The 13,611-nt window shown below is 38.8% G+C and overlaps 2 protein-coding genes across 2 annotated transcripts; both read left to right on the top strand.

Annotated features, from left to right (window-relative positions):
• The first annotated feature begins 4,375 nt into the window (after positions 1–4,375).
• LOC110862476 lies at positions 4,376–6,353 on the top strand. Its single transcript, XM_022111669.2, has 4 exons — positions 4,376–5,142; positions 5,442–5,542; positions 5,603–5,873; positions 6,093–6,353. Exons 1-4 carry the CDS (start codon positions 4,875–4,877, stop codon positions 6,164–6,166), a joined length of 714 nt encoding a protein of 237 aa, XP_021967361.2. The 5' UTR covers positions 4,376–4,874; the 3' UTR covers positions 6,167–6,353.
• Positions 6,354–11,529: 5,176 nt separating this feature from the next.
• On the top strand, positions 11,530–13,359 carry LOC110862465 (insulin-degrading enzyme). Its single transcript, XM_022111658.1, has 9 exons — positions 11,530–11,570; positions 11,639–11,808; positions 11,870–12,189; positions 12,245–12,439; positions 12,505–12,642; positions 12,713–12,931; positions 13,015–13,110; positions 13,193–13,285; positions 13,348–13,359. The coding sequence occupies exons 1-9, from the start codon at positions 11,530–11,532 to the stop codon at positions 13,357–13,359; spliced, it is 1,284 nt and encodes a 427-aa protein (XP_021967350.1).
• Positions 13,360–13,611: the final 252 nt, after the last annotated feature.

A 13,611-nucleotide genomic window follows, 5' to 3' on the forward strand; every position in this document is an offset into this window, starting at 1 on the left:
AACGGACTCTGTTGAGGACCCCTTTCTACAGCATTGCCAGCAGGCCTGTTTACTCAACTGGTCGTAAAGCATTGTGCCACCACCTTCTCGACTTTTTCCCCCCATCCAAACCAACGTAGAAAAAGGTTCAAAATTTAATCGCATTAAAGATATCAAAATAAGTATCCTGAAAATAAGTGTTATATTTTGAACCTGAAATTTTTCCATTTTTTTCAAATTTAAGAAGTTTACCTAATGTATTTACCTGATGTTTGGTTATTTTTCGGATGCCTTGGTGCGTGGTGCTCCTGCTTGGTTAAAGTATAGGAGGGGGCCCTGCAGGACTGATGGCGTCGATTTTGGTGTTTTTTTGTATATGCAAATTTAGGTAGAAAAATCACCAAAACGACAATTATAGCGCGTGGGTGTGGTTATTAAGGGGTGCGGTTGGGGCAATATGAGAATTTAGCTCTAATTTGTGCCATTTCACTATTAAAGTTTAAAAATGCTGCAAAGCTTATTTTTTGCAAGTGTTATTTAACAGCAGAAACACTGGTGGAGGGGTTCACTTTACTTAAAAAATAAGTTTTGCAGATTTCACCCACCGGGCTCACGCAACCGCCGAAAGGAGCACCCACCCCGTACAACACACAAGAGGGCAACAGTGTCCTGTCCACAGTAGTTTTATCCAAGCGAAGCCCTGGCCTTTACTTCACGTATCATTCAACCTATCAGTGCATAATTAGACTGGTCTCCCTAGGGAGACACGACTGGACAAATTATCTATATTTAAAATTGACTACTATACAATCTAACTTAAAGGTGAAATATTTAACGTAAACTATGTACCTACTCTGTTCACATAAAGTGTTACTGGGATAAACAGGAACCGCTTTTTCAATTTTGGGAATTTAAATTTTATTTTTATTTCATTGAAAAGCCAGTTAAATTTTGAACAGAAAACATGTGTCACACTTCAAAATTTATCCCCCCTACGTAGCTAAATTTTTGAACTCGCGAACGCCAAGCACCCGCTGCGACACGCGCTCCATTCATGCACAAATTGTCGCATTCCGGGGTCAGAAATTTTTTTGTGACCCAGACACTTATATGGGGCTCAGAACATACATTTTCTTCAACTCTAATAAATATTTGGTGTTGAAGTAGATTAAGGTCGGGAAATGCCAAGGTCAAACATGAAGTCAGAAATGTGGATCCTAATCCATTTTTTCACGAATTTCGCACTAATTGTTAGCGTGGAGCCCTGTACAAGTGTCCACAGCTTACCACCCGATATGAATTGGTTGGTGGGGTGTTTCACCTTGGCCAGGACGTTAATAATAAAATTTTTTGCATCTACCCCCACCCCCCACTCGACGAAATTTAAGGTTTTGGACCAATTCCGTCGCTTTCCGCAACTGAGAGTGACTCCGGAGGGTGTGACCTTTTGACCCTCTTTTGCAACTGTCCAATCCTTAATATATTTGCCATAAAACGTTCTATCCTGTTCGTTGAAATACACTTCCATCATGAAGATATTCACATTGGTAAACAATAAAATTTCAGCATTTTTACCGTGCCTGCTTGGGAGGACCTTGCCATTTTTTACACGGACATATTCCTGCGGAATCGTTAACGTGTGGGACTCGGGAATAATTGAAGGCCTTCATCTTGGGGTCATTTTACAGCTTTCTTCCGATTGCTGAGTTTGCAGGTCATCTGTATGGCCAAAGTCTTCGGCGCTTGAGTGTGATTTTGTAGTATTCTGGCGCTTGTAGCGTTGGACATTCCAGGAATTTTCTGCGACCTTAGACGATCGGAAATTTTGCATTTATTAATTGCCCCCTTCCCTAAGATTATTTTAATAGCTTGGGCGACGACATAGTAGCTGACCATGAAAAGCTACACCACTTTAAAAATTGATATTTTTTTGCTAGGTGTAAAAATAAAAAATGATGGCTGTTCTCTTCTGCTTGCGCTTATATAAATTTTTACGTAGTGGGATCAGGAAAAAGCGGTTGGTACCTAATCATAGATACTGAATCAAGGAACACCATACAACCTATCTTTTAATTTTAGCTTATCGGGTTCAAAAGTACTGGGCGAGTAACACTTTATGTGAATGGACTAGGTAGGCTTAAACACTGCTTAACTAGCAATGCGTGGTCACCAACTAGGTCACGCCAAATTAAATAAGACCTGCACTTATTTATAGATGAGGTCATATGAATATAAGGTTCAATAGGTCACTTTAATGAATGGGCAGTTTTAGCGGAGGTGGAGGAGGTCAAAATTTGAGAAAATGCAAGAGCTTTCTATGGGAGTGGAGAATAGGGTTGCCTGTTAAACTGCCCACTCAAGAAAGTGACCTATTGAACCTTATATTCATTTGACCTCATCCATAAATAAGTGCAGGTCTTATTTAATTTGGCTTGACCAGGTTGGGGACCACGCATTGTAACCTCAATATATAAAAAAAAATTAGTTATCCTGTTACATGACAAAATAAATAATAAATAATTATGTAACGTGTTCTTAGACATGAAGTCACTTTGAAGAGTAGTGGACTATGTTGGGGGGGGGGGGCTCCGACGGCAAAAAGCAGTCGTAATGAGTTGTAAGTGATGTGGACGACGAGGTTGTGGACGACGGTGAGTCAAACACGATCGGGGTGGGGAGAAGGGGGACCTTCGCCGTCCTCGTCGTGTCCATTTTAATTGTCGACGTATCGAGGGCTGTTGTGATCCTTCTGGTGATGGTTCATCCGCAGGGCAATCCTGAGCTTTGTGAATCAGAGTTGGGACTTTTTATCAGCCCCTCACCCTCCCCTCCCCTCACCAGTTTCTCAATTTTTTACCCCTCACCCTCCCCTCCCCTCACCAGTTCCTCAATTTTTTACCCCTCACCCTCCCCTCCCCTCACCAGTTCCTCAATTTTTTGCCCCTCACCCTCCCCTCCCCTCACCAGTTCCTCATTTTTTTGCCCCTCACCCTCCCCTCCCCTCAAACATTTCGCAATTTTTTATCTCTCATCCCCTCACTAATTTTTAAAACGTATTTTTGTTCAAAAACTTGTTTTTATTAATGGTAGTGATTAAAGTAATTTTTGGTTTCTGTGTTCGTATCTGGCAAGGAAAAATTTTGAACTTTTGATCCAAAAAGTTAATTTTTCAGATGTTAGTTCTCCTCAGCTAGTCTTCGGTAGACATGTGGAGCAAATGAACATGATTTTGAAGGTTGAATCATCATGATTTTTGCGGAAAAATTGTCATTTTGGCCCTCAAATTTTTAACCCCTCGCCCTCCCCTCAAAATTTTCTCGATTTCTTAGCCCTCACCCTCCCCTCCCCTCACCAATTTCGCAATTTTTTACCCCTCACCCTCCCCTCCGCTCACCAGTTCCTCATTTTTTTGCCCCTCACCCTCCCCTCCCCTCATTTTGAGGGTGAGGGGCAAAAATCCCAACTCTGTTGTGGATTCTGTCGCGGGTGTTTGGGTACGGAGAAGGGACCAAGTGGATCCACCCAAACAAGAAAAAGCGGATCAGGATAAGGTTTTATATAAAGGAAACTAAAGTGGGAAGTTTCTCGCCTTATTCAGGCCTTAAAAAGGCACGAGAGGAGGCAGCCTCCATAGGGCGGTCACTCAAATTCCGTGCCGACACTGTGAGGCGCAGGGGCTCCTCCCGTACACAACCGAAGTCGTGGGATCTTCCGATGGTAGATCCAGTGACGGGTTGAAAGAATAAGAGTCCACTTTCAGGAATAAGGGGAAGAAGGATTGACATCGATTCTGATTCGGTCATGATCCAATAGGTCACTTAGAAGGGGGTAACACGGTCCCCACTTCACTAACACTGCCTTGATAGGCCTACTAGGGAGAAGGGGGCACAAATTGGAAGTGTGGGGGTGCCCTACAACTCTGCCCTGCCCTGAAAATTTAATTTTTAAACAGAGGAGCGGAGGGTAACGTGTGCTCTCACTTGAGCTTCTCGTCCTCATCAATATTATTTATGCAGTGATTCTTGCCAATTCGGAAGTCCAACTTATTATAGCTCAGTTCTTTTTAATTAACAAATGAGTAACACATTATCTTTATGTGGCAAATTTTAAACCTAAAACTGGACTACCCACCCTTGAAGCTGGTGATTTGATACAAAATTATTTTTGTATTTCTTATTTTTTATTATCACGAGTAGGATTTTAGGAAGTAGAAAATTAAAAATTAAACCGGAACTGATTTTAAAGGAGTCGAACATCTTAAACCCATATCTTGCCCTATTATGTTTTTAGTAAAATACTATTGCACTATCAACTTGAAAACTGGATTCTCGGCTAGTATACTTAAAAAACAATACAAAATCGATCAAGGTGCAATCATTGATTTAACGGTCTCACATCTCGTAGGTCAGCATTTAAATTAACATCACAGGGCATGAATTTACAGCTTCAAAATACACCCAACATTTTTAGAAGACGTGCACCACTCCATTTATCAACTGGTTCGACACATTTGATCTCCTTTTATCACGGGTTACCTTGCTGGTTGGGATTTGCACACGATTTGCACACGTCCGTTTGCCTAAATTTAAACCACCGTGTGCAAAACAAACAATACCAAATGCAGAGAAGTGCTGCCATACATATATTAATTAACAGTCGCATATCTCATGGTTGGAATGCAGAATCGATATCATTGTCGATATTTGTATTTTACTTACTGTAGCATTGATCTCCTCTTAGCAATTGTTGACAAACTTGACTGATGGGCTTTGCACACGTTCACTTTAACCACGGTGCACATCTTTCTATTCTTAACCAGCATTGACATTGACATTGATTGACCACGAACCAAGTCACGTAAACTGTTTGCGCAATCAGTATCACGTATTGTGGACATGAATAAAGAACTCGGTATAAAAGTCACCACTCAAACCGTGCCAAAATTACTTGGTCTCTGCGACTTGAACACAATGTACCAAATATTGTCCTTTATTCTAGCCTTCGCCGTCGGGGTGGTAGTTCCTCACGGTGGAATGATCGACCCGCCGGGGAGGAACTACATGTACCACGCAGGCTTCGAAGGAACCCCACCAAACTGGAATTGGCAAGCTGTCTGGTGTAACGACGTTCCTCAAGCAATCGACGTCCCGGAATCTACTTGTGGTATTTAAACATGTGAACATCTTAAATTTGGGTGTGCCTTAAGCTTTTGCTTGACACTTGTACCCGGCTAGCTTTCCCTAATTTAAATATTAGGCAGTTTGTGTACATACCTTTTTAGGATTTCCGTCACGCTCCGTATGACTTGAGACTGGTCAAAATTTTCATAGTGTATATGGAATATGTGAAGACTAAGCCCGCCAAAATTTACAAATTTGTTCTTGAAATTTTGACACTCTCAAGATATAAGGAGCGTCACGGAAATCCTAAACACGTAGCTGAACAAACTCCTTATTGCTTAGGCATGTGTGGCGACGTTCCTAGCGATCCTGCCCCCAGAGAGAATGAGAATGGAGGCTATTATGGGAAAGCAACCGTTGGCAAGAACTATACCGCTGGCTCTGTAAGAGTGACCTACTATGATGGAATAATTAAGAAAAATTCATATTTGTTTCTGTGATAGATTATCGATGTTCGAACCGAATTCGGCGCTGCTCACTACGGATACATGGAGTTTCACTTGTGCCAAACTAGCATCGAGTCGCCAGGTTGTTTCCAGAAACTTGCAATTGTTGGAGGAAGTGAAGACATCATTCCAGAAGAAAGAATGTGCGTCCCATACCCAAACAGCGAAACTAGAATACTCACCGCCAGACTTCAACTTCCAGCTGGGGTGCGATGTAACCGATGCACGTTAAGATGGACGTATCGAACAGCTTACCCGGGATGGGGAGGTATGGTCAATCAGGGACAAAACCACCCTGGACAGGACACTGTCCAAAAGTGGTTTTCCAATCCTGAGGTGTCCAAAAGTGAAAAGTGGGGTAAACCGATACAATTCATATTACCCCATCGGACACTTGCGTACACTTTTGGGAAAACCCTGTCGTCAATGAAAAAATACCATGTTTGAGCCGAATTTGAAGTACTAAATATTAATTGTGCATTAACAGGTTGGCATGAGTGTGCCGTTAATCCCAACCCAGCCCAAGTGTTCAGGAATTGTGCTGACATTAGCATCCAGTGAAAATAGTGGTTAATTGGTTAAACTCTTACTGCTTACAAGGCGAGATGAAATAATATGTGAATGTATATATATGAAGTAAATTTAGTATGTTATTTACGTCAATGTGAAATATGGTTGTGCCAAATCTTACGAACCGCAATTGTTAAAACAAAATTTTCAAAATTAAATTAAATCAAAATCAAATATATGTATTTATTAAGGGGTGAATCCCCTTTATCAGATAGTCTTCTCTCTCTGCCTGCTGTCCATACGTTTCGAAAAGCTGGGCCTTGAGACTTGATAAATATTTGAAACATAAGTTCCTTGGGTCCCATCTCAGGACAAGATGGAAGATTGGCTCTTAAGGTCTCACCCTCGAGAGGGTCCACCCAAAAAGTAAAGGTAACCATATGTGAAATAGTTCCGCCATTAAATTGGGTGGCTTGGGGTAGATTGAATCGTATTGGGGAGAGCTTTCAAACTTGACCTCTATCCGTAACTTTCCAAAGCACGGAGACGTGGCCCCTGGTGAGTTTTGGTCACAAATACCAGTTTCATTAAGATCATTTTATTAAGATCATTTTATTCAAATATCCGTAATACCTACTTAAAAATCTAAGATTTCTCTGCTCCACCGAACATTTCCAATACAGCAAAATAAATAAGTTGTGGTAATAACGATCCCTAATCTGAAAATAAGTGCCTCTTCCCCGCTTCCCTGTCCCATAAAAATAACGTCATTTGGACCATTAAGTTCCCCAAGATTCATCTTATTATTCTGTAGTAATGGCTCACAATGTTCCTTCCCCGTCATCGATACCAGTCCCGTTAATAATTCTTCTAAATACATTACATGACGGAGATTACGCGACTGCTTGCGTGGCTTATGGAACTCCGACATGGATCGTAAAAGGGGAGGAGTCCGCAAGTTTGCTAAGCATTTAATATCATTTGCGTAAGTTTTGCCATTTATTTGGTGAGGGTCAAAATGGCATAATTATGGTGAACTTGGTTTAAGACGAGAGATCTACATAAACTATATGGAGGACGAGATGATAGAGAAAACAAAAAAAAATTGGAAGAGTATGACATGTCTAGGCAGTTGGAGAGTGCAACTGGCACCCGTTAATTATAATATTTGTCCAGTCTGTCTGTCTGGAATCCCTGAATCTTTAAATCTTGAATCATTAAATCTTGAATCTCGATATTTAAAATCTTGAATTCCTGAGTCTTGAGTTTTTGAATATTGAGTCCTTGAATCTTGAGTGGTGACTTTGTCATAAGCGAAGCACAAAGATACACTCAACATAATTTGTTAACAGGATTGTCTCCTGGTGCAGGTACTGTTCAATTCCACCGTCTTGGACACATTTCGTCTCCGGGAGCACATACACCGAGCCTAAATCCTGCCCCGGCACCTTAGTTACTTTATGGGAGGAGAAATATCTCAAGCACTGGGAACAATTAGATAATTACCATCGGATAGCAAATTATTACTATAAATTGTCACCCCCGGTAGAATTGAATACTGCCTACATCACTAACAATATTGTCTCCCAATTATTTTTAGTGTATGAGTATCCAAAGAGTGTATACTTCCGCTAAGATAAACACCGGACATGCATCTACCATCAACAAGCGGTCCGCACCACAACCACCGCAACCTTCAACATTCCCAAGGTGCTCAGTGTAACATTGACAGTGTTATCAGTGGACTGTGCACGCAAAATAATTTAGGGACAAAAATTGTTACCTCTATCGCCTAGTGCCTAGAAGGCCGGAGACAAGGGACACTACCGTTAAAGAGAAGAAAATGTTGCCGTTCAGTAATAAAGTTGCATCCGTTTATCGATAATTGTTACGGTTCGATGATAACTTTTTTATTTTACGGAGGCAATTATCACTACGCGAATACAATTTTATGTATTAGCAAACGGAAACATTTTCTTTTCCGTAAGAGTAGTGTCCCTTGTCTCTGGCCTTGTAGGAACTATGCGATCAAGGTAAGTATTTTTGTCTCCAAATTATTTTGAATGTGTTACAAATAATGATCTAAATGAATGGAATCAAGATAGGCTTAATCAAGCCGTTTCACAGGCAAAGGCAAAAAAATAGTGTTATAATGCTCCAGTTGGAGGTAATCGGGTAAACATGAATCACGTCAATTAAATTACATTTCCGATGGAACTTTATTTAGCATTATGTTCCTCGCAAAGAAAATCTTAAGGTTCAGGTAAAAACTGAGTGCGTATGGGTGGTCGCTGGATAATGCGATCAACTCAAAGTATTGTGTCATGATGTTTTAATGATATATGTGGTCTTGGCGCTTTCGGAATTAATTGAACAAACCATGTCATGCGACACCAATTATTTTTCAGGAGAGAAAGCTCATCATGATCGTCATTCCAATTTCTGAAAAACCACACCCACACGTGGGTGTGGTCTTGGCATTTTCGGCATTTATAGAATAAACCACATCATGTGATACCAATTAGTTTTCAGCAAGGAAACGCAAGTATCACATTGGCCATTAATTTTGATAATCTCAAGGGGGTGGTCGGACTGACCACACCCCATATGAGGTAATGTGAGATTCCGATCAAAATGTTGATACGATGCGAAGACAACTTGGATTAATTACTTTGAGGGGCTCTCCCACTTAACCAAAACACCTGTTGGGAGAAATATGATATTGAGATGTGTGTATTAAAAAAATAACCTGGGATTTGAATATCTTGGGACCATTTTTTAACGACAATGTCCCACCAGACCACAACTCCGAATGGCATGTAACCTAGATTTGCTAATTTTTATTTAAATTTGCCTCACCAAATGTGAATGTGGCTACAGATTATAAAAATATTATTAATGCTAACTAAATTTTTTAATTCAAACTTATAAGGTTCATAATGATGCTTAACTTGGAGAAATATATTAAACCTTGTTTTAATATTTCACTGATTTTTATTCTATCTATCATACTTATCAAAACTAAATTCAAATTTTTAAGTATTGAAAAAGTTTGTTAACTAATTGCCACAATCTAGAATTTATGTATTTTTTACATGCCCAGACTGATAAGGAAATTTTTTTACGTCTTTTCGATATTGGTTTATTTTCAATTATGTTATTGTATTGCTTTCAAATAGAGTTCAGAACTCAAGATGCAATAGTTCAAAGTGTCGAATTTTCTAATGGATGTTTTAAGGCAGGTTAAGCAAAATAAAAATAGTAGTACGTAAAACTAAATTATATTTCAAACAAATCCTACAACCCGTGTTGTGGTTAAGTGGGAAAGCCCCTCAAATTAATTAATCCAAGTTGCCTTCGCATCGTATCAACATTTTGATCGGAATCTCACATTACCTCGTAGGGGGTGTGGTCAGTCCGAGCACCCCCTTGCGATTTTCAAAGTTAGTGGCCAATTTGATACTTGCCTTTCCTTCCTGAAAAATAATTGGTATCACATGATGTGGTTTATTCTATAAATGCCGAAAATGCCAAGACCACACCCACGTGTGGGTGTGGTTTTTCATAGTTCGAGAAGCTTTAACACATGGGAAAATATGGAGAAGTTCCTTCCCAAGAAAAACTTGGGCGGGGAAATATGCAAAAAAAACGAAGAGAGCCGACTAGAAGAATACTTAGGTATAAACACAAAAAGTCGCATATTATTAAATATTCTTATTTATTAAAATCTTTAACAATACCACATAAGAACTTCACAACACTTGTACTTTGTGGGGTGGCCGTCAAGAGGAATAGCCCAGCCAGTGGTGATACCACATTTATGTATGTAAAGCTAATTACATAAAGATCTAACTGCCATAAACAAAACTTGGTCCAATTAATTAACAAACAATGCATATTTATTAACTGAGAACAATTCAACCGGCAGTAAACAATGAGTTGCTTTAAACACTGTATTTTTTTTATTACTAAATCGCATCCGTGTTTATTTGAGATGGATTGTACGCTTTACGATTCATTCTGAGACACTAATAAATATCTCGTAGATATAAATATAGAATTAACATTATATAAGTAACATACTTTCGATGTCATCCCGAGACTATCTGGTACTGTTCATAATTACTTCTAGGTACAATTAAGGCTTTAATGATATGTATAAACCTTCGAGGTTAATATGTACAAAGTGTGCGCTAAACATTTTATTTTCAACAGCTCGTCGACCTACATGAGAACTGGATTTAATCAGAATACCTTGAACATTCCTGAGGCATCTGGGTATCCACTTTACAACCGAGAGTATAGCGGAGGACAACTAGAAAATGGAATGAAAGTTGTTCTAATTAGTGACAAAACATGGACATACGCGTCGGCCAGCTTGCATGTGGCTGCAGGTAAAGTTTTATTTATGCAGAGACCAGAGATAAAAATACATAATTAGACTGCTGAAGATGGTTGTCAAGTGGGGAAAAGTAAAATTTGAACCCTTATCCATGATCGCACTAAAATTTAAAACAATTTTGATTTACAAAAATAATTCTTCCTAGAAGGAGACTAAATTGGTTTATATATTTATGTGGTTTGCAACAGTTGATTAGTAATTTTTCTTGATTAAATTCTTTTGCATAATTGAATATGCAGAGTTAGGTAATTTTATATGTGTATTGAATATATTTGCAAGTATATTATGTATGTATCTATGTAAAGGTATTCAAAATATAATACATATACTTTTCGTGTATTTTATCTAAAAACTTTCTGAAAAAAGTATATTTTATGTAGGACATATATTAATCAAAAACTAGTACTCTAAATATGCAATATACATAAATATGTAAAATTTGTTTTTTTTAACATTAACATTGTGTTTTGTTTGTACATTCAAATTCTGGATTCAACAAGTTAAAATTCAGGAATTGCAATACTTGACTAGTTTACATATTTAGAATTACATTTACAAATTAGTAATAGACACAGGCCCGATATAATCATAAATACGAAAATAGTCGTTTTTCAAATTTTTGTTTCTAATGTGTTCGGTGGTCGATAGAACCCGATAGTGCTGGGACCGTTTCGGATCATACATGAAACGGAAACGCGTTTCGTTTCTGTTTCGTTTCTCAAATTTTGGAGAGGGTTGATTTCGTTTCCGTTTCTTGGAGGGAACGAAACGAAACGAGAAACGGTTGTCGTGTAATATTTATGGTCCATTTTGAAATCGTTTTAACTCAAAGTATTTATATTTAGGGCATATGAACAACCCTAGCCAGATACCTGGGTTAGCCCACTTACTTGAACATATGTTATTCACCCGAAACCAAAAGAACCCTACACCCTACGGATTTTCAAATTTCGCGATCAGTCATGCAGGCTCATTCTTGGCGGAAACTGAGCTATCCTACACCCGTTACTATATGACTGTTCAAGAAAACGTGCTGAAGGAAGGGTTGGAACAGTAAGTTACTTAGGTAAACTTAAGATTGGTGTAAGTTGCAACATATTCATATACTTATAATTTTGTAGATTGTTCGACACCGTTGCATCGCCAATTTTAAGTGAAGAATTTGTCGAGGGAGAAGCTGCCATTGTGGAGTCTGAATTTATCAAAGGCCTTAGTCAAGACTCTGTTAGATACAATTCTATTCAGAGAATGACGTCAAGAAAGGGGGATCCGTATGGATATTTTGCGACCGGTAGGTCCGACACCAATGCGAGGTAGGTTTTTCTATTGCCATTAATGTTTTCAACTTTCAGGGAACCAAAATTCTGTCTGGGAACAACCAACCAAGTTCGGAATAAACGTTACTCAGGCTTTGCAAACGTTTTATGAAACCTTCTATTCTGCAAACCTCATGGTGATAGCTGTGGCCGGACCACAACCTCTAGATGAGTTGGAGGACAGTGTGGCAAGATTTTTTAGCGATGTTCCAAACAAAGGGACGCTTTTCCCTATTTGGGATACGTCTCCGTACGGAAGAGAGGAATTAGGAACAATATTAGAAGTTGTGCCTATTAGTGACGTTAGAGAACTGGACATGTACTTTCCCATATTAGTGGAGCACTGGGAACATAGTGTAAGTTAAAGAAGTATTTGTAAATGTAGATTAATAAATGTTAATGAATCCGCAGTTGTACTATGTCGGAATTTTTGAACACGAAAGCAAAAACTCGTTGGCTGAGCATCTCAAAAAATTAGGCTACATTTCGTACCTTACCTGCGAAAGATCAAAACCTTTTCGAGACTATCGCATGATCCTAATTTCCGCAGTACTTACTCCATCTGGACTCGAACGTCAAGATCACATTGTTCAACTAGTTTTTGAGGTTATTTCCTATTTTAAGCTGGTTTTAATTAATGTTTCGAAACTTTAATAAAGTGTCAATTTTAGTATATTTCAATGTTGAAATTGGTTGGACCACAAGAATGGTTTTGGGATGAGATGCAGCAGATTGCTGATGTTAAACGGCGCTGGCGGGACCCGCACCTAACAGAAGAATTGGTTACAAGCATTGGAGCCGACCTACTGGTAACGGCTTGGAAACCTCATAAATATTTTTGATGAATGGGTAAATCTATTTAGAAACAATACTAAATAGGAGCATTCAATTGAAGAATCCATTTTGGAAGCAGTTTTTCAAAATCGGAGTGTGGTTAGCTATTCGGAAGAAATTTTAACCAACATTGCCGAACTTTTAACTCCAGATAATATGAGGCTCACCATATTGTCTCCGAGGGCAGTGAACAAAACGAAATTTTACGAACCAATTTATAAGATTCACTACAACTATGGTAAAATAGAGAGTGAAAAATTAACGGTACAATCATATCAATCAATAATTAGGCAAATCAATCGATAATTACGCAAATCAAATAATTCTTATAGTTACATATTTCTTAGGGATATGCGAACTCTTCCTCTAATATTTTTAGGCAGCTGCCCCCACCGAATGCTTATATTCCGGAATTATTTCAGATTAAGTCCCAAAACGTCGGGGTAAGTAAGTTTTAATATAACTTAGGTATAGCATATAACGTATAAATAAGAACTTGACTGAACCTTGATTTCATTTGAGTAGAAACAATACATCCGTAGCATACTTGTCACAGAATATTCCCTCATGTGGTATCTGGAAGACACAATCTTCAAGGTTCCAAAGGTCATGGTGCGGGTGAAAATAATTAAGTAAATCAAGTTCCTAATAATTTTGACATGTTTATCATTGTTATTCAGCAATACTCTTAATACTCGAACCCAACGGGGTCACGCCAAATTAAATAAGACCTGTACTAATTTATTGGTGAGGTCATATGAATACAAGGTTCAATAGGTCACTTTCTTGAATAGGCAGTTTTAGCGAAGGTAGAGAAGGTCAAAGTTTGAAAAAATGCAAGTTTTCTATGTGAGTGGAGAAATGGGTTGTTGCCCTCAGGCTGCCCTTTTCTGAAAAAAAACTCTTGCATTTTTGTCAAACTTTGACCTTCCCTAGTTCCTACA

The sequence above is a fragment of the Folsomia candida genome, unplaced genomic scaffold, assembly GCF_002217175.1.
Source record: "Folsomia candida strain VU population unplaced genomic scaffold, ASM221717v1 Fcan01_Sc058, whole genome shotgun sequence".
Taxonomy (NCBI): Eukaryota; Metazoa; Arthropoda; class Collembola; order Entomobryomorpha; family Isotomidae; genus Folsomia; species Folsomia candida.